The sequence below is a fragment of the Nelumbo lutea genome, chromosome 2, assembly GCF_056320005.1.
Source record: "Nelumbo lutea isolate HS-2025 chromosome 2, American lotus-T2T, whole genome shotgun sequence".
In the NCBI taxonomy this organism is placed as follows: domain Eukaryota; kingdom Viridiplantae; phylum Streptophyta; class Magnoliopsida; order Proteales; family Nelumbonaceae; genus Nelumbo; species Nelumbo lutea.
Genome location: NC_142685.1, coordinates 103,077,974 through 103,103,520, shown reverse-complemented (window position 1 = coordinate 103,103,520; position 25,547 = coordinate 103,077,974). Strand labels below are relative to the sequence as shown.

At 38.0% G+C, this 25,547-nt stretch overlaps 1 protein-coding gene across 4 annotated transcripts in view; it reads left to right on the top strand.

The window, feature by feature from the left end:
- The window catches only part of LOC148872420 (protein SEMI-ROLLED LEAF 2-like), a 144,896-nt gene that overhangs the window by 42,110 nt on the left and 77,239 nt on the right, over positions 1-25,547 (top strand). For 3 of the 4 annotated variants that reach the window (XR_016106491.1, XR_016106490.1, XM_088967338.1), the window contains exons 5-6: positions 8,695-8,809; positions 8,965-9,093. Coding sequence is in view for 2 of the 4 variants with exons in the window: in XM_088967338.1 (XP_088823464.1) it covers positions 8,695-8,809; positions 8,965-9,093 (244 nt within the window). In the remaining 2 variants the exon portion in view is untranslated. The remainder of the gene's footprint in view (positions 1-8,694; positions 8,810-8,964; positions 9,094-25,547) is intronic. The other variant, XM_088967339.1, reaches the window with a different exon arrangement.

Here is a 25,547-nt window from a genome sequence, read left to right as displayed (position 1 = left end):
ATATGCTTGAAAATGTTTTATATATTTGATTTTATTTTTAAATTCTCAATTAAATATGCTTTACATGTAATATTTATGTATTTTAATTTTGGATAATAGGTTTATTAAAAAATTTATTTTAAAACTTAAATATATTTTTATTAATATTTTGTTTAAAATTTTTTTGATTTATTTTTTGCATTTTTTGGCTTTTTTTTTTATTTTTTGCACCTTGCTTAAAAAGGCACAGCCTCACCTTGCTCCTTGCACCTGAGGCGCAAATTGACCCTTGTGCCTTGACCTGTTAAAACCTGGGATTATTGTGGAAAGAATGCAAAGAAGGAAGATTTTCAATTAAATCTTTCTACAATGCTTAGATGAGAGATAGTATGGAGTCACACTAGATTAAAGGCAAGAGGTTCCTCTTTCATCTCAGTGGTCCATCAAGACAAACCGTTTGGTAAATGGAAACAAGCTTTCATTTGTACTAAACAAGAAACACTATCGTTGAGAGAAGTTGAATTATGTGTCTCAGCCAATTTTCATACCCAAGAGATTTTAAATCTTTACCCATTTGACTCCACTAGGGTGGTTGGTTTTACCCTTTTGAGGATCCTAGTTTTAAGGTGGGTCAATCTAGAAAATATCTTGTTGTGTGGAAAACCAGTCCTCTTAGATCGTTGGGTTCCCATGGCTAACACCATTCCAGATTGGTTAGATTTCAACGCTAACTAAAAATTCATAGCTTGCCCTGCCACCTTTGGATCATAGAGACTTTTACCCTGATAAGAAGCTTGTGCAGTGGTCTTGCAGAAATCAATAGTAAAATGAAGAACCTTTTAGCCTTGAGTTTTGCTTGAGTAAAGGTTAAGAGTCGTGGAGTTCATGCAATCCCTTGCTCGATACCTCTTTTAGATAGGAATGTCTGGTTTTGTCTCTTGGTAGAGGTAGAGAAGATGAATGAGTTTTCTACTCAAGTTACCGAGTCAACTCTTCATTCCTATATCTGTGAAGGGCCTAAAGTTGTCATATATTCAAGGTCTACTTCGGGAATTTTTCTTAGAGAAAAGGGAAACAAACTGCGAGGGACTGACCCACCTGAAAAGTCTAATTCTTTTCCTAAAAGAATCGACTATAGGTTTCTTAAAAAGGATCCGAAAAAGAAAGGTGGCCCATGACAATATTGCCAACCCTATGAGATGTGTCTTAGTCTAGTAAAAAATAGTAAAAATATTTAAGATTATAGCAGAAGAGGAAGAGAAGAAGAAGATAGAGAGAAGAAGGGAGAAAGAAGGAGTTCGATAATCTCCCCTTCCACCTCTCTTATCTTTTAGTAATCTTACTAAGATTAGATAAATTACAAGTTTTCCCTTAAGTGGGCGTCCACCTCATCAATATACTTAGAAAACATAAAAAAGGATTAAAGGCCCATTAAGAACAAAACAACAAGGAAGTACTAATAATAATATGGTAGTGGCTAGGGCCCATTCGGCCCAGCCACTCAACACTCCCCCTCAAGCTGAGCATAGACATCAATAATGCCCAACTTGCTTATATAGTGAATCATCTTTCCTTTAGAAGCAATAAATGGTAGACAAACATCTCTTGAAGCAACTCTCTCCTGTATAAAGTTCCTGTCAACTTCTATGTGGTTAGTTTTGTCATATTGAACCTGAATAGGATTATGTGCAATGTTGATAGCAGCTTGGTTCACAATATAGCATCATTGGCTTCTCACAATCAATACCCACTTCTACTAAAAGTGATCTCAACCACAAGAGTTTTGAAACTCCATGTGCCATTGCCTTGTACTCTACTTTAGTCGAGGATTTAGCCACTACATACTGCTTCTTACTTCTCCATGATACAATGTTCCTTGCCACCATAGCATAGTAAGTGGACCTTTTATCATCAATACATCCAACCTATTCAGCATCAGTGTATGCTTCCAGCTTCATATGTTAATATTTAGCAAACAAGATACCCTTCCCTGGAGTCCCTTTTAGATAACACAGAATCCTCTTAACAACTACTAAATGTGTATCTCTAGGAGAATGCATGAACTAACTAATTAGACTTACTACATAGGAAATATTTGGTCAAGTCATGCAAAGATATAGTAACTTCCAAAGTCGTCATTGGAACACTCCCCTGTTAGTCAACAGTTTACCATCAGTAGCTGACAACTTATGATTGAGGCCTATAGGAGTGGAAGCTGGACTAGCACCCAATTTGCCAATCTCTACAAGAAGATTAAGAATATATTTACATTGAGAAATGAAAATACCATCCTTAGACTTGGCAACCTCAATTCGCAAGAAATATCTAAGTTCTCCAAAGTCCTTAATCTCAAACTCAGTGTTAAGAAATCTTTTGGGATGGGTAACTTCATGAGTATCATTACCAATAACTGCAATATCATCAACATAGAAAATTAGAAGGGTCATTAAGGAATCTCTCCTCTTAATAAATACGGTATTATCAGACTGAGTCTGTGTGTAACCAAAAGTAACAAGGGCAACCCAAAATCTATCAAACCAGGCTCTAGGAGATTGCTTGAGGCCATAAAGAGACTTCTTCAGTTTATAGACTTTCCCTTGCATCTCCTTCGCATACACCCCTAGAGGTGAAGACATATAGACCTCTTCATCTTGGTCCCCATTCAATAAAGCTTTTCTAAGATCGAATTGATGCAGTGGCTAATCAAAAGTAGAAGCTAAAGAGAGCAGAACTCGAACTAAAGTTATTTTAGCCAATGGGTCAAAGGTCTCTAAGTAATCAATACCACACATCTGAGTATATTCTTTAGCAACCAAATGAGCCTTAAACCTTTTAATAGTACCATCTGAATAATACTTGATAGTGAACACCACTTAAGCAAATCCGTAATTTCCCAAGTATTGTTCTTATGCAAAGCATCTAATTCAATCATCATAGTATCCCTTCATTCTGGTTTGGATAAGGCTTCTGGGATAGATTTGAAAGTCATGTGTGTAGAAATAAAGGCAAGAAAGGAATACTAGGGAGATCAAGGTTAAAAAATCTATCAGAAGTGGTAGAAGGAGGCTGACCTATTACTTCAGTAGTGATGGAAGGTGCAAGAGGCACATTTGAAGGTGTGAAAGCAACTTGCACATCCTTGAGCCTTTGTCTTTGGTACCACCTGTGGACAATAGGATGGGAAGTAAATGTGGGAGGATGGGCAGGAGGAGGAGGAGGGGGAGTAGGAAGAAGACCCAATAGAATACTCAATGAGCAGAGACTCAATAGAGGACTCAAAATAGCAATACCCCTTTTGTGTGGAGGCATATCCTAAGAAGACGCACTTGTGTGCTCTAGGCTCAAATTTATGTCTCTAATGACTATGAACATGAACATAGCAACTGTGCCTAAAAATAAAGAGAAGCAGAAAGAAGAGATCCTCATTTGGAAATAGGAGGCTAAAGGGGGTTTCAAAACCCAGAACTTGGGAAGGCATCCAATTTATTAAGTATGTAGCTGTAAGAACAATCCCCCAAAAACTTAGCAGGAACATGAGAAGCAAAAAGGAGGCTCTTAGAAACCTCAACCACATGTTGGTTCTTTATTTCTGCCACTCCATTTTGTTGTGGAGTGTAGGAACAAGAACTTTGATGAACAAGTCCAAAGGTATCAAAGTGGGAGGAAAGGCTCTTCTCAAAATATTCCTTTACATTATCAGATCAAAATATTTTGATCCGAGTATTAAACTGGGTAAGAATATGTTCATGACATTTTTGTAAAATATCTGACACTTCATTCCGGGATCTCATAAGGAAAATCTAAGTGTAACGAGAAAAATCATCAATGAAAAGGATGAAATACTTGTAACCCTCCATAGCAGATAAATGATATGGCCCCCACACATCAAAGTGCACAATATGGAAAGGAGAAACTGATCTTTTATTACTCACCAAAAAAGATTGTCTACAATGTTCTGCAAGTTCACTTGACTCTTAATAAAGATTTGATAGGGATATTCCCTTAAAAATTTTTGGAAACAAATGACTCTAAGCAAAAAAAGACAAATGAGCAAATCTTAAATGACATAACATTACTATCATTTGACTCTAATGAAATAGACTCCAAAGATACTCCACTAGCATCATGACTGCTTCCAATTGTCCTCTAAGTTTTCAGGTCCCAAAAAACACAATAAGTAGGAAAGAATGTTATAGTGCAATTCATTAATTTAGTTAAGCTACTAACAGATTAAAGGTTAGTGTTAAGTTTAGGAACATGAAGGGCAGAGGACAAAACAAGGGAATCAGAGGCTCTAATATTCCATTTTCCAAAGATGGGAGAAAGAGACCCATCAACAAGGGAAATCTTCTCTCTACCAAAGAGGAGCTGATATGAATAGAAAATGTTAGATACGCTGGTCATATGGTCTAAAGCACTAGAATCAATAATCCAAGGAATTCTATGATTACTTGTGGTTGTAGCATGATTTGTAGAAGCACGAGTACAGGAATGGGAAAATGCAGATGAAGAGGTGTTGCTTGAGGAGAAAGCTACAATAGTAGTCTGTAAATGATTAATTAACCTCCCATCTTTTAAATTCTACCTTCATTGCTAGTAGCTACTCTCCACAACAGATCTTTCTTCACCTTCTCTATTTCCTCATTCAGATGCTGTAGGAAACATTTGCATTCTTGGGCTTTCCAAACTAGCCACATTTCTTAAAGTTGTTGTTGTTGTTCTAAAACCTTTATGGGAGAAGACTTGGATAGTATGTTTCGGTTTCTTGCAATATTCACATATCACCTCTTTTTTCTTAGTTGGCCCCTTTGGTTTTATTCTAGCATGTGCAAAATGTTTTGAAGGTAGTGGGCCTTGTAATTGTACCTGTTGCCTGTTCTCTTCACTACTCATCATAGAATATACTTAAGCAAGTGTTACTTCATCCTTGGCTAGAATATTCTACCTCATAATATCAAACTCAGGGTTAAATCCTGTAAGAAACTTAAATACCCTATTTCTTTCCACAAATTTTCTGAATGTCTCTACTTCGTTGGTGCTCTCCCATACAATTGCTTCCATAACATCAATCTTAACAACTACACTCTTCCCCCCTATTTTAGATATTTTACATCATTCATCAGCTTGTAGGCCCTTGCAACATTCAATTTCTGAGAATGCGCTTTTGTAACACTATCCCAAATCTCCTTGGCTGCAGTCATCTAGAGATAATGTTGACTTATGTGAGGCTGCATAGAATTGACCAACCATCCAATAGTTGTATAGTTATCCTACATCCATTTCTCATATGTAGGACCAATCTCTTCCGGTTTCTCGTTATTGCCCGTGAGAAACCCCAGTTTACCTCTACTACAAACATGAATCTTTATAGAATGTGCCCAAACCAAATAATTTGTTCCATCTAGCTTGATTGTAGTCACACCTATCAAAATGGAATCTACTGAACCAACCCCAGACATCGAGATTTTCTTCATCGCACTTTCGGACTGATTCATTGACCATACGAAAATAAAAAAAAAAAACAAGGTTTTCAAACTTTATAGACCTAACTGTGGTCAGTCCAACATTTAAATGTCCCAAAACTAGGGTTTCACTACACCTGGTCTCCGGGGAGAAAGAGAAAAGAAGTGGCCATTCAAAATAGAGCCTTCCAAACCTCTTCCAACTGCAACCACCCACTTTTGGAGATCAAAAGGAACCCTCCTAGCCTTGAGCACCACACCCAAATAGTCTCTTAAACCTGTAACTGGAAACTCTCTAGTTGGCTAGGGTTTTGGGCAAAAATCAGTAGCCCCACTTTCTTGATAATCTATAGCCAGACTCTGACTCTCCAAATCCTCTACCAACTAGGCATAAAAGTTCTCTAAATAATCAGCAACTTATCTCTCAATAGAAGGGTGTAAGTGAAAAGAAAAGAAAAACAAAAGAGAAGGAAGACTTAATTTGATACCAAGATGTGATTCAGTCCAGTAAAAAACAATAAAAGTATTTTAGATTATAGAAGAAAAGGAAGAGAAGAAGAAGACAGCAAGAAGAAGAAGGAAAGATGGAGAAGGGAGAAAGAATAAGTAGTTTGATAATCTCCTCTTCCACCTCTCTAATCTTTTATTAATCTTATTAAAATTAGTTAAATTACAAGTCTGCCCTTAAGTGGGTGTCCACCTCATCAACATACTTAGAAAACATAGAAAATGATTAAAGGCCCATTAAGAACAAAACAACACAGAAGAATTAACAAAAAGATAGTAATGGGTAGGGCCCATTCGGCTCAGTCACTCTTCAAAATGGTAAGCAAGTAGCGGGTTCTTGTTTTGTTGAGGGTCGTCTCAAAACCTGACAGTCAGGGGCCACAAACCCACCACAAGATCTGGGTCGAGAGCTCCCAAAAGACTACTCACCTGGGCCAAAGGAAGGCATAGGCCCCAAAATAGATTCTAGGGCCTATGCATTTTGAAGGGATGAGAGATCCATCATATGGATGGCCAAACCCTGTAGGTAGATTGGGCAAAATTTCAAAAATTTCTCTCTCTCCCATGTGGGAATCACAATCCCTATTTTAGAAAATTGCATTTTCAAAGATCAATCCTGAAACCTAAACCAGACCAGATCTGAAACCAAAAGGTAGGAGAGGGATATACCTGATACAGAGTAGCAGTAACTCCCAATGAAGGTGTTCATGCCCAAGGAGATCACCAAAGACTACTCCCACTGAAGATGACACACCGTAGGGTGGAGCAGAATCAGCAAGGTGGTTCTTCAACAAGAACCTGATTCTCCACCAAGAATCTAATGGGGCGAGTGAGCACGACTTTAGATCAGCTTTTCTGCCAAAAGCTGATATCAAGAACCTTTCTTGATTGCTCCTATAGGTGGAGATCGAACTAGCAATGGCAGCAATAGCAGGAGAAGGCAAGAGCAGAAGATGGCATCAGTCCAACTATATGCTGTCTTCTCTCTTGTATTAGTAAATCTAGAGGATTAACTGGGGTTTTCCCTTCTTCTCTATTTATAACCTTAAAGAGAGGTTCTTCTAATCCCATTAGAAGTTTTCTAATCCAAATCATGTATTTGGATTTGGATTCTCTTTAAGAGATAAGGATAATCCCTTATCTTATTTGTAGATAAAGATCAGCCCTCCTAATCTGATTAGGAGTTTCCTGATCCAAGTCTCTATTTGGACCTAAACTCTCTAAGTGGATAAGGACAATCCCTAATCCTATTTACTGATCTAAATCCTAGAACTGCCCCTCGTTAATTAATCTTACTAAACCAGTTTGAATTGGGTTTTAGGCCCATTAAGTCCATGTGCTCACCTTCCTCCAAACTGTTTCCTAGTTGGGTATCCTTGTATGGCGTGGGACCCAAACATTGATCTACACATCAGCCACATGGGTTCAGCCCAGCCTCTGTTACAAGGCCTGGCCGAATTCACTATAGGAGATAGTGAACCCCTGAGTCTATCACCATGGGCTCTTAATGGGCCCAACATTTACACTAAATGGTCCCTTGGTCAAGCCACCTTATAAAACTCAAGGACTGGGGGTAGATGCAAGATTAGCCCATCAGGTATTACCCTCAATGGTCTTACACTTAACTTGTCAGCCCATAATGATCAAACACTGCCCGACAAGAGAGGACCTCTCCCTCGGCTGCAAGGAACAGTGTTGCACTCTCTGCTCACATGGATCCCGGGAATTAAAACCTTTTGCAATCATTTTGAAATCGTAATATATATATATATATATATATATATATATTATGCATATCTCTATATAAATATATTTTTCAAAATAAATTTCAATGGTTGAAATTGGTTGCCGACAACTTTGGTTTCCATCAGAGAGAGTGCACCCCTGATCATTCACTTTGTTCGACAAAGGGGCTAATCCTGTCACTATGATCACCCACTCAGATGAATTCTCAGACTGTCCCAACATACTTAGGTTTTGACCCCCTCTAAGGATCTCACTGATTGGCATATCAAAGACAGCCCAATCCGACACCTAGTGTAGCATCATAATCGAGTCTAGAGGTTAGGTGTAACATTCCAGTTTTGCCCATCTATCTCCAAGGTCCAGGGCAATACTGAAATTTTGGTCCAGTTCAGGGTTTCAAGAAAATCCACACTACTTGTACCTCAGGTCTCACTCTGGTAACTGAGACAAGTCACCCCAACCAACTTGGTGGAATATAAGTTGGTAGGATAAATATCCCCAGATCTATCCAATGGCTATGAAGATTATAAACTAACACGAGTCTCATATGTGTCCAGTTTAAGGGCATTACACAGAAACACACCACAATAGCATGAATCCAATATGTACTTTATTCATTTACATTAAATGTCATAAGGTACATCGTTTTGATTGGAGCTAAGGGCATATACTATCTAACACATTTTGCTGGAGACTTCAAAATCCAAAATAGAAATATTGGAGGAGGGTTCTTCCTAGAACAGTTGTTTAACATATACTGAAATATTTGCCATCTCTGGATTTCATTTTAAGAATTATGATTTATCAAATTTCCCTGGAATTTGTTTCCATATTTTTGTCTCAGAAATTTCATAACTATTTTCTGATGCAAAACAAGTACTATTTACTTTCTATTAAAAGGAAAATAAATAAAAAGAAAAAAATAAAATGAAGGTGCTAATATAGTTACTCTCTATTGGGTTTGCAAATCTAAGTTCTGACCATTGAGAATATATTTCAGGCCACTCTTTGCAAGTAGTTTATTGAGCATCATAAACATTCTGCTGGATCAAACACGGCAGGATGAAATTCGCATTATAGGATGTCAGACACTTTTTGATTTTGTAAATAATCAGGTAGATAGTGATTAACTATCAGTTGGTTCTTTCTTGTTCAGTATGCTGCATGCTACACATGGAAAACTCTGCTTTAAGAATAGCTTTTTGTGAAGCATACGTGTCTCTTCCAGCAGAAGACTTTATACTCATGCCATATTTCTTAATTGTGACAGACTGATGGTACTTACATGTTCAATTTGGAAGGCATGATTCCAAAGCTTTGTATGCTGTCTCAAGAAGTAGGGCAGGATGAGAGGGCAGAACGATTGCGTTCAGCTGGGTTACAAGCCCTATCTTCAATGGTAGACTATGTCCTGACAAAATGCCAAGAATTGGAAAATTTTCGTATTGTTCATGAGATGATCTATTATATTCTGCATATTCATCCTTTTTGGCATTGGAGACTAGGGGTTGTAGATGAACTTATGTAATTCTGCTCCTTTTATTTTACATATTTCTTCTCCAAATAAAAAATAGAATAAGTTATTAAATTGTAAGTCACCTCACTGATTCAGGATAACAATAGGAATATTGAACAATTAACATGCTAGAAGATAAACTGAAAGAATAAAATAAGGAAAACATGGTATAGGGTATAGTGACAGGAAATCTATGGGGTTCTATTGCCAGGTCATTTGTGTAGAAAACAGCTTCAGTAATTTCAGAAACAACTTTTGGGGATTAAGTGTTTTAAAAGCCCTTTGACGTCTGGATGCCCTGAGGCACACTCAAAATACTTTGAGGCATACATTGGAGGTGTGGATGCTTCTGAGGTGTACGCCTTAAATGCCTTTTGCTTTATATGGTTCATGCATGACTCAAGAAAGAAAAGAAAAGTAAAGAAAGGAGAACAAGAAAAGCATTCCTCCTCCTCTTGTATTGAATGGCTCAAGCCTTTTGCATTGTATGGCATATCACAGACTAATCCGTCGTAACTTGCTCCTCTGAGTGGCCCCCAACAAAAACTGTCAGCCAAAGAACTGAATGACCTTGAAATCCATTTAAATGAGATTACTCTGGAAGTCAAGATTCTAAGGACCAAGGGCATAACGAATGTTGATGCATGCACTCAACAATATCCTAATAGTCTCTTTGCACCACCTCTTGAAAACCAATTTGGTTCCCAGTAACAACACCTTAATCCCAGCCTGATTGCACTCTTTGACCTATTGGCTTTGTGTAGAACAGGCGGTTCTCTCCTTTATAATCACTGAACTCCTATCCTCCTCTGTGGAAATATAATAGCCCCAGGCTTTGGAAGGAGTAATCATCAAAGTTATGCTTGGTGATTATATATCATTCTTTACATCACCAGATTTTTTTCCCAGTTGATGGTATTGCCAAATCAGAACTTAACAAGGAGGTTTAAGATCAAATACACCACTCCCACAGTTCCAATCTTCACTGACCCCCACAAGCCAACTCCATAAGCATTCAGACAGAAAACAGTGAAACTGTCCTAAAGTCCATATATCAGTGCTGAATATCATTTCAACACTTAACACAGTATCAGTTCCTTACATTAGAAGAATATAAAAGGTCCCTTTTTTATATGGGAGGTAAATATAGGATGACTCCACTGAAAATTGTATACTCCACTGAAAATTATCAAACCATTTGAAATGATGTCTGGAATACTAACATGCTGAAATCTACTGATCCCATTCAAAGAGTTCTCGTGAACTAAGAAGGACTCTATAAAACAAAATCTACATATTTTCAATTTTGCACTGTAAATAGAATAAAAATCATAATTCTTCAATGAGAGAGGTCATGTGAATTACAAGGATCCCATAAACAAAATTTGCATTTTCTCAATTATGCACTGCCACGGTAAATAGCTAAAAAATCATACATAACTCCAAATGTAATTTATTCTTGAATTAAAATAGCCTAAAATAGGGCTCTATTGAAATCCTAAGTTTTTTTTGTACTCTTTTCTGCACAGGAAAACTTCAATGAGATTGTCTCGATTGTCATAATACAAAGTTGTGAGAAGGAAGAGAGAGAGAGAGAGAGAGAGAGGGAGAGAGGGATTTGATTGGGAAAATTGGCATTAAAAGCTGGATGGAAACTTCTTATTGTATTTATACTAATGCCAGTAAAGGTGGAAAGACTGCTCTTATTAATGCAAGAGAAAATGCTAAAATGCCCTTATTTGTTTATGTAGAGAGACTGAGCCGAATGGTCACTAGTCCATTATTGTCTTATTATTAGTGCTCCTTAGTTTTTTTGTTCGATAATAGGGCTTCTATTTATGGGTGTTAGAGAATAAAACCTATTAAAGGACCTCACTTAACAGCTTAAGCTTTAGGTTGAATGGTTCTTTGAGATGGTATCAGAGCCACTTTGACCAAGTGGTCTAGTGTTTGAATCTTGTCACCCCCATTATAATTAATTAAGTTTCAGCACAAGGTATGGGTAGGCCTATGCTGTCCATGCTTCAAGCCCAATGGGCTTTCGTGTGAGGGGGCATGTTAGAGAATAAAACCTATTCAAGGACCTCACTTAATAGCTTAAGCGTTTAGGTTGAATGGTTCTTTGAGAATGGGCTTGTTAATCTTTTATATGTCTTTTAAGTATGTTGATGAGTTGGACGTCCACTTAAGGGCAGACTTGTAATTTGATTAGTTTTAGTGAGATTAATCAAATACAAGAGAGGTAGGAGAGAAGTCGTCGAACTCTTTTCTCCTTCTCCCTTCTTCTATATATTCTTTTTCTGTTTCTGTTGTTCTCTTTCTTATTTTCCCTTTTTTCTTGTTCTAGTCAAAGAATATTTTCAGATTTGGTGGACTGAATTGTTAGACAGTTTTGTATGCCCTTAGCTTCACTCAAAATTGATGTACTTTATGAGTTTATTGTAAATGAATAAAAGTACATATTTGATTCATGTTCCCTTGGTATGTTTTTGTGTATTACCCTTAAACTGGACACTTATTGAGACTCGTGTTAGTTTAGAATGTTCACAGCCAGTGGGTCGGTCTGGGGAGACCTATCCTGACAAGGCTGACACTGTGGTGCCACCAAGTCGGTTGGGGTGGCTTGTCTCAACTACCGGGGTGAGACCCTAGGCACATACAGTGTGGGATCAATCTTGAACCTTAAACTGAACCAAATCTGAACCAAAAGGAATGGGAGAGAATAATACCTGATACGGAGAAGTAATATCTCCCAACGAAGGTGTTCACGCCCAAGGAAGGATCCAAAGACTGCTCCCACTGAAGATGGCGCAGTGCAGGATGGAGCAGAATCAGCAGTGTTCTTCCCAAGAACTCTGTCCTTCACAAGAAACAACAGGATGGAACGTGAGCACAGCTTCCCTTTCCAGTCCTTTCTCAAAGAACTGATGTCAAGATCCAACATTGACTTCTCCCACAGCTGGAGATCGAACTGTCAAACAGGGCGGCAAGAGCAGGGAGGCGGCAAGAGAGTATTCGCAGGGTGCAGAATTCTCTCTTCTTGATTTCAGCACTAAAGAGGATTTGATGTGTTTTTTGTTCTCTCTCAAGGCTGCCGCCCCCTCCTTCTTTTTGTTAACTTGAAAAGATTAGCTCTTAATCCCATTAGGAGGTGCTTATCCAAATCATATTTGGATCAGCCTTTTCTTCTAGTGATAAGGATAAACCCTTATCTTATCTACAGATTAGATTAACTTTATCCTAATCTTATTAGGAGGTTTCTAGATCTGAATCACATTCAGATCTGGACTCTCTGAGTGGATAGGATTAAGACCCTATCCTAACTGCTAATCCATCTCAGAATTCGCCCCTTTAATTAACTAAATTAATAGCCCAGTTCGAAATGGGCTTTAGGCCCATTAAGCTTATGTGCTCACTTAACCTTCCTAACTGCTGCCCAGTTGGGTTTCCTTGTATGGCATGGGACCCAAGCATTGATCTACACATCAGCCACATGGGTTCGGCCCAGCCTTTGTTAGAAGGCCTGGTCGAATACACTGTTAAGACAGTGCACCCCCTGAAACCCATCAAATGGGCTCTATGGGCCCAACACTTACCCTAAGTGGTCCCTGGGCCAAGCCACCTTGTAACACCCAGGGACTGTGGGCAGATGCAAGATTAGCCCATCAGGTATTATCCTCAATGGTCTTACACTTTACCTCTCAGCCCATAATGATCATACACTGCCCGACAAGAGAGGACCTCTCCCTTGGCTGCAAGGAACAGTGTTGCACTCTCCACTTATATGGATCCCGGGAATTAAAACCTTTTTGCAAACATTTTAGAAACCATAATGTATATACTTTTATATCTCATATAAAATATACTTTGCAAAACAAATTTCAACGGTTGAAATCGGCTGCCGGCAGTCTTGGTTTCCAACAGTGAGAGCGCATCCCCGATCATTACCTTTGTTCGACAAAGGGGCTGATCCTGTCACTATGATCACCCACTCAGATGAATTCTCGGATTGTCCCAACATACCCAGGTTTTGACCCCCACTAAGGATCTCACTGATTGGTACATCAAAGACAGCCCGATCCGACACCTAGTGCAGTATCATAATCGAGTCTAGGGGTCGGGTGTAACTTTCCAGTTTCGCCCATAAATCACCAAGGTCCAGGGCAATACTGGAAATCTGGTCCAGTTCAAAGATTCAATTAATCCCACACTGTATGTGCCTAGGGTCTCACCCCGGTAGCTGAGACAAGCCACCCCAACCGACTTGGTGGCACCTCCTCCTTTCTTCCTTTCTTTTTCATTCTATTCCATACACCCTTCAATTAGAAGAGTGTATGGAGAGATAAGTTGTTGATTGTTCTGAGAGTTTTTGTGCCTAGTTGGTTGAAGGTTTGGAGAGATTGAATCTGACTATAGATTGCCAAGAAAGTGAGGCTATTGACTTTTGCCCAAAACCCTACTTGACTAGAGAGTTCACAATTATAGGTTAAGGAGACAGTTTGGGTGTGGCACTCAATGCTTAGGGGGTTCCTTTTGATCTTCCAAAGTGGGTGGTTGAAATTGAAGGAGTTTGGAAAGCTCTAGTAGGAGTAGTTGCTTCTTTTCCCTTTTCTCCCAAGTATTGAGGTGCAGTGAAACCCTAATTTTTTGACATATAGGTACTAGATTGACCTCAGTTAGGCCCTTAGAGACTAAAAACCTTGTTTCTGGATTTTTGTCTTGTCAATGAACCAATCTAGAATTTGAGATGAAGTAGATCCCAATGTCTGGGGTTAGTCCAATAGATTCCATTTTGATTGGAGTGACCACAATTAAACTAGATGGAACAAATTACTTAGCCTGGGCACACTCTACAAGGATTTATGTTTGTAGTAGAGGTAAAGTAGGGCATCTCATAGGTAGTATGGAGAAACTATTAGAGATTGATCCTACATATGAAAAATGGATCGAGGAGAACTACACAATGACTAGGTGGTTAGTCAACTCTATGCAGCATCACATAAGTTAGCATTACCTCTAGATGACTTCAAATAATGGAAATTGGGGCAGTGTTATAGAAACATATTCTCAGAAATTGAATGCTGCAAGAGAAGAGAATGAGACAGGGGGAGAGGAGTGTAGTTGTTTACTATATGCTGAAGTCATTGCAATAGGAGATTGATGTAATGGGGACAATCGTATGGAAGAGTACCAAGGATGTAGAGAAATTTAGGAAACTAGTTGGAAGAAACAATGTATTTAAGTTTCTCACAAGACTCAACCTCGATTTTAACATTATGGGGATGAATATTCCAGTCAAAGATGAAGTTAGTTCGTGAGAAGTTGAAAGAACTAGAAGAGAAACACAAGTTCAGATCTGTTAGGCTTGATCAATTTGTTCGAACCAACCCAGAAAAGATGTATTTATATTAAACTTAAGTGAACGGACAAGATTGACCTTACAAAGAAAATAAAAGAGCTGTACAGTAATGTACATGCCTATTACAGTACAAGAAAGCATAATAAAATATAGTAAAATTATAAAACTACCCTTTACTTTCTCCACATTCCTCCTCAAACTAATACTGGGGTATAAGAATCAGTTTGTCCACAAGAAAATTATGTCGGGCATTGGTCATTGCTTTGGTGAAGAGATCTGCAAGCTGTAAGCCCGATGAAACATGTGGGAGAGAGATGTGACCCGCATGGAGAATGTCACAAATGAAGTGACAATCCACCTCAATGTGTTTAGTATGCTCATGTAATATGGGATTTGATGCAATTTTGATTGCACTGATATTGTCAACCAATAGAGTTATAGCAGATAAGTGATCAATATCTATGCCATGGAGTAGCGCCTTAAGTCAAACTATTTCACTGCATACTAAGGGCATGGCTTTGTACTCGGCTTCAGTAGATGACTTGGAAACCATTTGTTGTTTCTTACATTTCCAAAAAACTAGGAATCACCAAGGAAAATACACCAGCTAGTAGTAGAGCGACGAGTGTCAGGACAACTTGCCCAATCAAATCTACATAAGCTCAGAGCTGAGTGGACAAAGAGGATGAGAAAAATAATCCATGTATTAGTGTGCCCTTGACATAATGAATAATCTGGAGAACTATAGAAAAGTGAGCTGGCATGGAGCAGATACAAACTGACTCGCAATCTAAACTGCATAGGAAATGTCCAGTCTAATCATGGTTAGGTAGATAAGACTACCTACAAGATGCCAATATAGGGTAGCATTAGGGAGAAGATCACCCTCATCCTTACTCAGAGGTATATCAACTTGTTTGGAGTCAATCAAGTGAGCAAGAGTCACCAAGTCAAAGGCATATTTCTGTTGGTTGACAAAATTACCATGAATCTTTGAATTCCAAGCCCAAGGAAGTATGTCACTGGCCCAAGATCTTTCATTTTGAAGGAGTTACTAAGCAGAAGTTTCAGTTTGTTAATACCATCCATATCATCTCCTATGATAAGGATATCATCAACATAAACTAAAAGAGGAGTCAACCCCTAAGCTCGCTTAAGAGTGAAAGGAGAGTAATCTGAAGCACTCTACTAAAAACTATCCTCCAATACTAGCATACGGACTCGGTCAAACCAAGCTCATGGAGCTTGTTTAAGACCACATAGAGATTTCTTTAGTTTAACACCAACTGAAGATTGTCACAGTAGCTGGGAGGTTGTTTCATATAAACTATCTCACGTAATTGTCCATGGAGGAAGGCATTCTTGACATCCATCTAGTGAACTGTATATTGTCTAAGAGCAGTAATGTCTAGGAGCAAACAAACTGTTGTCATTTTAGTTATAGGAGCACAAGTTTCATCATAGTCAATTCCATACTCTTTCTTGTAGCCTTGAGCAACCAAACGGGCCTTATATTTGTCTAGAGTACCATCTAATTTGAGTTTCATGGTCTAATTTGATTTGAATTTCATGGTGTAAACCCACTAGCTACCATGGTGGAGGCATTTGAGGGAGGAGAGATAAGTTCTCATGTATCATTCTCCAATAAAGCCTAAACTTTTGAATCCATAGCATCTTTCCAATGCTTAATTTCTATGGCTTGGCTGTAAGACTTGGGAATATTCGTGGATGACAAAACAACTGAGAAGGAGCTATAACTAGAAAAGAAGCTATAGTGATCAAGTGGACGAGAAATACAAGATGACTGATGCAAAGGAATAGATGAAGGTAAATCCTCGAGAGGAGAACCTATACTTAAAATAGTAATGGATGAAGAGGAATGACCAATCATTGTTGTTGGAAGTGGAGGAGGAATAGGTGATGGGCGAATTGGATGCTTCCTGAAATACATCTAAAGTGGCTGAAATGAAGAAGGAGAATCATCTGTAGAACCAAAGTTATGCAAAATAGAAATGGATGGTGCATGCAATTTACTAATATGTTCAAAGAATGAAAGGTTCTCAAGAAAGATGACATTGCAGGAAATACACAACCTACAAACTTTGGGATCATAACAAAGAAATCCCTTGTGTTCCATACTATATCCCATGAATTCACACATAGCTGATTGAATTGTTAGCTTAGTGCGCATTCATGGGGAGGGAGATGGACAAAACAAACACATCCAAAGACATGAAGTATGGATATATTTGGTGGGCGACGAAATAAGGATTGATGGGGAGAATAATTTCCAAGGATAGATATAGGAAGAATATTGATGAGGTGAACAACAGTGCGGGTCGCCTCCACCCAGAAGGTAAGGGTAGCATGAGAGTCTTGTATCAAGGATCTCACCATACTAGTAATGTGGCAATTCTTGCACTCTGATACTCCATTTTATTGATGAATACTAGGGCAAGATCTCTAGGACTGAATACCATGTTGGTTAAGATATGTTTGAAACTCACCATCCTCACCATTGTAGTACTCTCTCCCTGAACCTAACATCAAAATGCTTATAGTACTCTTAAATTGGGTCATTACCATAGCATGAAAGTTCTTAAACAAGGATAAAACTTCTGATTTTTCTTTTGAAAGAAATAAACCCATGTGTATCGAGTACAATCATTAACGAATAACACAAAATACTTATAACCCAAGCATTAAATAACTGAAGACAACCACATATCACTGTGAATAAGGTAAAAAGGTGTAAATGCATGTCCAGTAGAAGATGGAAAAGGTAAAACATTACTTTTACTATAGCAATAAGTTAAACAGGATTTGTCAACATTCTTAAATGAAGTAGTCATAGGGAAACAACTAGAATAAAATAAGTAATCCAAATTTTTAGCATGATGTGACCCAAATGTCTGTGCCATAAGTGCCATACATTATTACATGAGGAAATAGAAAAACTAGGGGTAATAAACAACAAACACAAGTCCAACAAAGCTCTCTTACTCTCGAATTCCAAAGCAAACAACCTTCCAAGCCTATGCCCCTTCCCCTTCAGCTCCTTAGTGTGTTGGTCCTAGATAAAACAACCATCATGAGTAAATAAGACATTATTATCATCATCAACAAGTTGCCCAACAGAGATAAGACAAGTAGTTAATTTAGGCACAAAGAAGGTTTTGGGAAGATGTAAGGATTTTGACTCAGAAGTTGACAAAAAGAAACCATCACAACCATATATAGGTAGAGAATCACTATTAGCAGTAATAATATGGTTGATAGAGGTGTAAGATTTAGGAGACTGGCCAATGGAGGCCCTAGAATAAATGATCCACATGTAAGAAGGAGATGAACACAAATAAGCATACTTACCGGCTAGTCCAAAAGCAGAAAAAGTAGAGGAAATAGAAGAAGACATGAGCTCACAGATCTTTTATTCAGTCAGATTTCCCTGTGTATCTAGCTTATGAGCTAATGATGAGGCAGCAATATCACTAGAAACTGATTCAACCGAGGCCTGATAAGCCTAGTTAGGCATTCCACTACAATGTGTCCCTACTATTTGCAGTAGGTACAAAAATTTTTCTTCTTGCAGTGGGATGCCATGTGACCATATTCTTTGCATTCATAACATTGCATCTTTGAAAAGTCTTTCTTACCTTTCTATTTGGTAACCAAAAACATTGTGTCAATCTCATGTTCTTTCTTCTGATCTAGTGCAAACAAGGTATGAGGATAGGTTTCCTCCCTTAACCACTCTCCAAGAATTGCATCAAGATCAGGCACTGACTCTCTGCTGAGTATACTAGAGCGTAGAGTCTCATAATCAGGCCTGAGGTGCACCAAAAAATGCATGGTCTTTCTCTTCTTAAGGTGTTTCTTCATAGTTTTCACACAACAATCTGTAGACAATGAAGGGATAGGAAATCCATCATATGGACGCCCAAGATTGCGGAATAAAGGGGGCGAATTTCAAAAATTTTTCTTTCCCTTCAATTGGGAATCGAATTCCCTATTTGGAAAATCATATTTTCAATGATCATTCTTGAACTATAAACTGAACCAGATCTGAACCAAAAGGACGAGAGAGAGATAATACCTGATACAGAGAAATAATATCTCTCAACGGAGGTGTTCACGCCCAAGGTAGAAACCAAAATCTGCTCCCACTGAAGATGGCGCAGTGTCCTTCCTAAGAACCTGATTTTTCCCAAGAATCACCTAAACGGCTTGTGAATACAACTCCTACCAATCTTTTCTCCAAAAGATTGGAATCAAGATCCAATCTTGATTTCTCCCAAGGAATGGAGATCGAACTGCTATATGCGGCGGCTGCAGGAAGGAGGTGGCTATAAAGAATTTGCAGGGTGCAAAATTCTCTCCTTTGTGATCTCAGCTCTGAAGACAAGACTTGAGTCTGTTGGATGTGTTGGATGTCTAAAGGCTGCCACCCCCTCTTCCTTTTATAGACTTAAAGGGATCAGCTCCTAATCCCATTAGGAGTTGCTAACACAAATCATATCTAGATTAGAAGTCCCTTTAAGATAAGGGATAATCTTTATCTTATTTGCAAATTAGATCAGCCAGTTCCTAATCTAATTAGGAAGTTTCCAAATCTAAATCTCATTTAGATCTTGGACTCTCTGAGTGGATAGGGTGTGGACCCAATCCTATCAGCTGATCTTATCTCAAAATTTGCTCCTTAAAGCCTAATCAAATTAGCCCAGCTCGAAATGGGCTTAAGGCCCATTTAGGGTTATGTATTCATTTGGCCTTCCAAACTGCTGCCCAATTGGGCTTCCTTGTATGGTGTGGGACCCAAACATTGATCTACACATCAACCACATGGGTTCAACCCAGCCTTTGTTACAAGGCCTGGCCGAATACACTATTATGGACAGTGCATCCCCTAAAACCCATCAGATGGGCTCTATGGGCCCAACACTTACCCTAAGTGGTCCCTGGGCCAAGCCACCTTGTAACACCCAAGGACTGTGGGCAGATGCAAGATTAACCCATCAGGTATTATCCTCAATGGCCTTACACTTAACCTCTCAGCCCATAATGATTATACACTACCCGATAAGAGAGGACCTCTCCCTCGGCTGCAAGGAACAGTGTTGCACTCTCTCAAATATGGATCCCGAGAATTAAAACCTATTTGCAAACATTTCGAAACCATAATATATATATATATATATATATATATATACTTTTATATCTCATATAAAATATATTTTGCAAAACAAATCTCAACGATTGAAATTGGATGCCGGCAGTCTTGGTTTACATCAGTGAGAGTGCATCCCCGATCATTACCTTTGTCCGACAAAGGGGCTGATCCTGTCACTATGATCACCCACTCAGATGAATTCTCAGATTGTCCCAACATACCCAGGTTTTGACACCCGCTAAGGATCTCACTGATTGGTACATCAAAGACAGCCCAATCCGACACCTAGTGCAGTATCATAATCGAGTCTAGGGGTCGGGTGTAACTTTCCAGTTTTTCCCATCAATCTCCAAGGTCCAGGGCAATACTGGAAATCTGGTCCAGTTCAAAGATTCAATTAATCCCACACTGTATGTGCCTAGGGTCTCACCCTGGCAACTGAGACAAGCCACCCCAACCGACTTGGTGGCACCATAGTGTCAGCCTTGTCAGGATATGTCTCCCCAGACCGACCCACTAGCTGTGAACATTCTAAACTAACACGAGTCTCATTAAGTTTCCGGTTTAAGGGTATTACACAGAAACATACCAAGGGAACATGAATCAAATATGCACTTTTATTCATTTACAATAAACTCATAAAGTACATCATTTTGATTGAAGCTAAGGGCATACAAAACTATCTAATAGACAAATCCCCAAAATGAGCCGGTTCATATTCAGTCCAAAGATTCACAAACCCCGCATGGTATTCTTGAATCCGCTTCTCCCCTTGAACATAAGAGAAGATATGAATTTCAATTTGATATTGCCTAGACATATTCGATTGCTGATATACCTTTTCAAGGTACTCAAACTTGTCATGGGCTGATTTGAGACCTCTCATTGAAATACTGACATTCATAGAGATAGAGCCAAGTATCCATGAAGTAACCTGAGCATTCTAAGTTCTCCACTATTTTAGCCCTTTGACATCATTGGCATCAGGCATGGGAGTGGAACCATCAATATAATGCCACCTACATTCCCCTTCAACAAAATACTAAAAATGAAACTTCCATAGAACATAGTTGCACCCATTGAACTCGACAGAAATAATTTCATTCCTTTCCAAAGCCATGTAGAAAAGAATACAAAGTAAAAACTGATTGAAGCAAGCAAGATGATCAATAATCAAACCCAAGAGAATCAAAATGAGAAAAAAAAAAACCCTTATAGTTACAAGAGATTGTCCAAGATCCAACAATAGGAGAAAACTGAATACACATTCTAGAAAAGAAAAATCTGGATGTAGCCACCCATAAGAGATGTATAGATCTCTCCCAAAGCTTCTCAGATCTCAATAAAAATTTTAGAATATGATGAGGAGGGCTAGGCGGCACTTCCTTTCAAATCTTATTGCAAACTGATGTCATATGAGAGAGATCTAATGAAATCTCTCTTACTAGATGCGTAAAACACAAAGAAATGGTCCTTGGAAAGATCAAAACAATCCAAAACCAATCAGCAATGATGATAGCTCTCAAACTAATTAAGAAAGAAGAGAAATGGATCAGAAAGCAGCTTGCTCTGATACCTTGTTAGTTCGTGAGAAGTTGAAAGAGCTAGAAAAGAAACACAAGTTCAGATTTGTTAGGGTTGATCAATCTAATCGAACCAACCTAGAAGAGATGTATTTATATTAAACTTAAGTGAACGAACAAGATTGTCCTTACAAAAAAAATAAAAAGCTGAATGTACATGCTTATTACAATACAAGAAAGAATAATATAGTAGAATTACAAAACTACTCCTTATTTTCTCTACAAAAGTAACCCTTGCTCAAGCATATTATATGGTGAGAAGAAAGAGGTGATATGCGTTATACTACAAGAAACTGAAACATATTAAGAACACCAACTGGAAACTACATCCAGATCTTCTCTTTGAAAGGTTTTAGAATAAAAAAACTCTAACAAGAATGGTCAAACTAGAAGCCCAAGAATGCAAATGTTGCTATACTTAACCTAAAGGCATAAATAAAGAAGGTGGGGAGAAGTCTACTATGGAGCAATTGGCAATAGTGAAGGCAGAGTTTGAAAGGTATAGGATATTAATTAATCAATTGGGAATACATTTGCAGCATCCAATCGCTTAGGCAAAACTTCTATATCAGCATTTTCTCACTAGGCATTTGTGCTTCTACAAATCATGCTACTATTTCAAGTAATCGTAAAATCCCTTAGGTTATTTATTTTAGTTCATCAGACAATATGACCATCATATCTAACCTTTTTTGTTTATATTTGCTTCTCTTTGGCAGAGAGAAGATATCCCTTGCTCCCATCTCTAGCAAGGGGATATCAAAGCCTTTGACTCCCTTATTTTATCCTTTGTTCTTCTCGTTCCCAAACTTAGCACAAACCTTTTATATGTTAGTAGCTTGACTAAATGAATGAATTGCAGCATGACTTTCTTCCTTACTCATTGTGCTTTCAAGGCTTGAAATCTCAAAGGATGATTAGGAGTGGCCATGAGGTGAACGAAATACACTTGCTGGATACACCTGATAGAAGTCTTGGACCACGTAGTGGAGTAGCTTTGGAGTTTGTTTCACTAGAGTCAATTAATAGAGTCATGTTATGTCATTTAAGATTTGGTCATCTGTCTTTTTCTGTTTTGAGTCATTTGTTTCCATAAATGTTTAAGGGAATATCTTTATCAAGTCTTCATTGTGAGTCATATGAACTTGCAAAACATTGTAGGCATTCTTATTCAATGAGTAATAAAAAATTGGTTTCTCCATTCCATATTGTGCACTCTGATATGTAGGGGCCATATCATTTATCTGCTATGGGTGGTTACAAGTATTTTATCTTTTTCATTGATGATTTTTCTCGCTATACTTAGATTTACCTTATGAGATCCCAAAATGAAGTACCAACTATTGTGCAGAAATTTCATGAACTTATTCTGATCTAATAATGGTAATGAATATTTTGAGAAGAACCTTTCATCCTACTTTGATATCTTTATTGCTATTCATCAGAGTTCTTGTTCCTACACTTCAAAATAGAATGAAGTGGTGGAAAAGAAGATCTGCCATGTTGTTTACTAGAAGCCTCTTCTTTGCATCTCATGTTCCAGTTAAATTTTGGGGGGATGTTGTTCTTCTAGCTATATATTTGATAAACCATATGCCTTCTCGCGTTCTAGGTTTCAAAATCCCTTTTAGCTTCTATTTTCGGATGATGATCTCTTTTCTCTTCCTCTTTGAACTTTTTGGTGCACTCATAGTCGTTAAAGACATAAATTTGAGTTTTGGAACGAAAAGACTCAACGAACAAAAAAAACACAACCCAAAAGATAATTGTTAAAATACATTGTTCTTTGTAGGTTATTTTAGTCTTTTCCCTCACACTTTTTAGTTCTATATTGTCTTTGTTCTCAAATTATTTTATTAGGGGTAATTTTTGTAATTTTTACTTGATTATGAATTCTCAAATTATTTTATCAGGAGTTATTATGTAATTTTGTTTCATTATGAAAATAAACAAATAGGGGTTGTAGTTCTATCTCTCTTAACAAACTGTTAGCCCTGTTCTCTTCGTATTCTTTTTCTTCTTCTCTTCTTCTCTATTACTTCTTTTCCTGGTTAAAAGGCCAGGTGTTTTCCTTTATTTATTTGATTAAATATAGGTATGATAACATGGTATCAGAGCATAGTTGGTTGACCTACTTGATTGCATTTGTGAAGGACACTTGAGACAACATCAGTTTAATTTTCTTTTAAAAAATGGTGAAAGGAAGGTGAAAAACCAAAAAAGACTGATCGCCTACAGCATAGTTGATCGACTTGCTCGATTGCAGCTGTGAAGGATGCTTGAGACAACATCGGTTGAAGTTTTTTGTTAATAAAATGTGAAAGGAAGGTATAAAACGAAAAAGGACTGACCGCCTAGAGGGTTAGGAGGCTTCCATGCCTTAAGTTGCATTGTCAATTAGTTTTTTGGTGGTGTATTAGACTCCCTCTATTTGTCAGTTCAAAGAGGGACTGTGAATGTGCAGATCAGATGACCGTTGTCTATGCTTGGTGGGTTAGTTTCTATGAATGGTGAGGTTGGTTGACTTGTAGAAGGGTTTCTTGTGTTGATGTTCGGGATTAAGGGGTTGTGGCTATGTTGTTGATGTTTCCAAATTAATAGTTAAGTCAATTGTGTGCTCTTGTTGACTTTGGAAGGCTTTCTACATGGGAGTGTGTTGCAGAAATAACTTTTGGCATTGAATCCAAAACAAGTGATGGTGCAACCTGATTTCATGGCTGTCCAAATGGCGTTGGTCAAACTTAATGGTACAAATTATGTTCGAATGTGATAGGTGGATTGCTAAAGGATTACTGCTTCAACGACTTGTATGCAATGAAGTCCATATTAACTGGAGTGGAATTGAAGTGCCTCCCTCACTATTGTGACCTATGGATTGAAGATCGATAGAGGAAGGTCTGGGTTGTTGTGGAAGGCATAGTGACGCTGTGGAAGGGCTACTCCAAGGTTGAAGATGATGAGTTGGCTAAGGGGTTTACAGGTGGTACAAAGAGAATGGGAGGAAAAAGAAGCAGAAAGGAAGTGCCAATCTCGGAAGATGAACAATCTCCTACCTTGGGTCATGAAAAGAGTTCATCAAAATTGGAAAGTAGTTTGTTGGTTGGCAAACAATGGGATGCTTCCTCCTAGGGACAACAAGGTATTTTCAAGGGACAAAGTTAAAAAAGGGATAAGGGTTAAACACGTGTATTCTTTCGGTGATAAAAGTGGGCTAGATGGTCTCGGTATTCTTAAGAGCCAGTTAGGGTTGGATGTGCAAGACAACTCAAAAGGTACTAGGCCCAAGCTGGTATGTTTCCTTAATGTGTCTTTTGGTCAATTACTTAATGGGCTTAGTTACTAACAAGAAATCAACAACTGGTTACTGCACATTTTTGGCAGGAAATTTGATTATTTAGAAAAGCAAGAAGTAGAATTTGGTGTCTAAGAGTAGTATTGAGGCTGAGTACAAAGCCATGGCTCACACTACATGTGAGTTGGTGTGGTTGAAACAACTGTTATAAGAAATGGAAATATCAATCATAACTCCCATTAAGCTATTTTGTAACAACCAAGCAGCCATTCGTATATCCTCTAATCTAGTATATCATGAGAGGACTAAACACATAGAGGTGGATTGACACTTTGTAAGATAACTAGTTAATCTATTGAGTGGTATTCAGATGAAATATATCTGTAACAAGTTGGAGTTGTATGATATATACACTCTAACTTGAGTGGGAGTGTTAAAATACAATGTTCTTCATAGGGCTATTTTAGTCTTTTTCCTCTCTTTTTAGTTCTTTTTTGTCTCTGTTCTCAAATTGTTTTATTAGGGGTAACTTTGTAATTTTATTTCATTATGAATATAAACATATAGGGGTGACAGTTGTGTCTCTCTTAAAAATAGATAGTTATCCCTATTCTATTCGTATTCTTCTTCTTTTCTCTATTACTTATCTTCTTGGTTGATCAACCATGTGTTTTACTTTATTTATTTGATTAAATATAGGTCTAATAACAATGACGACATAACATAATGCGACTGATTGACTCTGACACATTAGAACCAAAAGTTGTTCTATGAGGTGATACTTGACTTTGTTTAGGCATATCCCATTTGCCTCATGTCCACTCCCAATCACCTTCCAAGATTTCATGTTTTGAAAAACACAATTGTGAAATGCACTTGCAATAATTCAGAATATATAGAGAAAGAAAAAAAAAAGGAAAAAGGAAGAAAGGT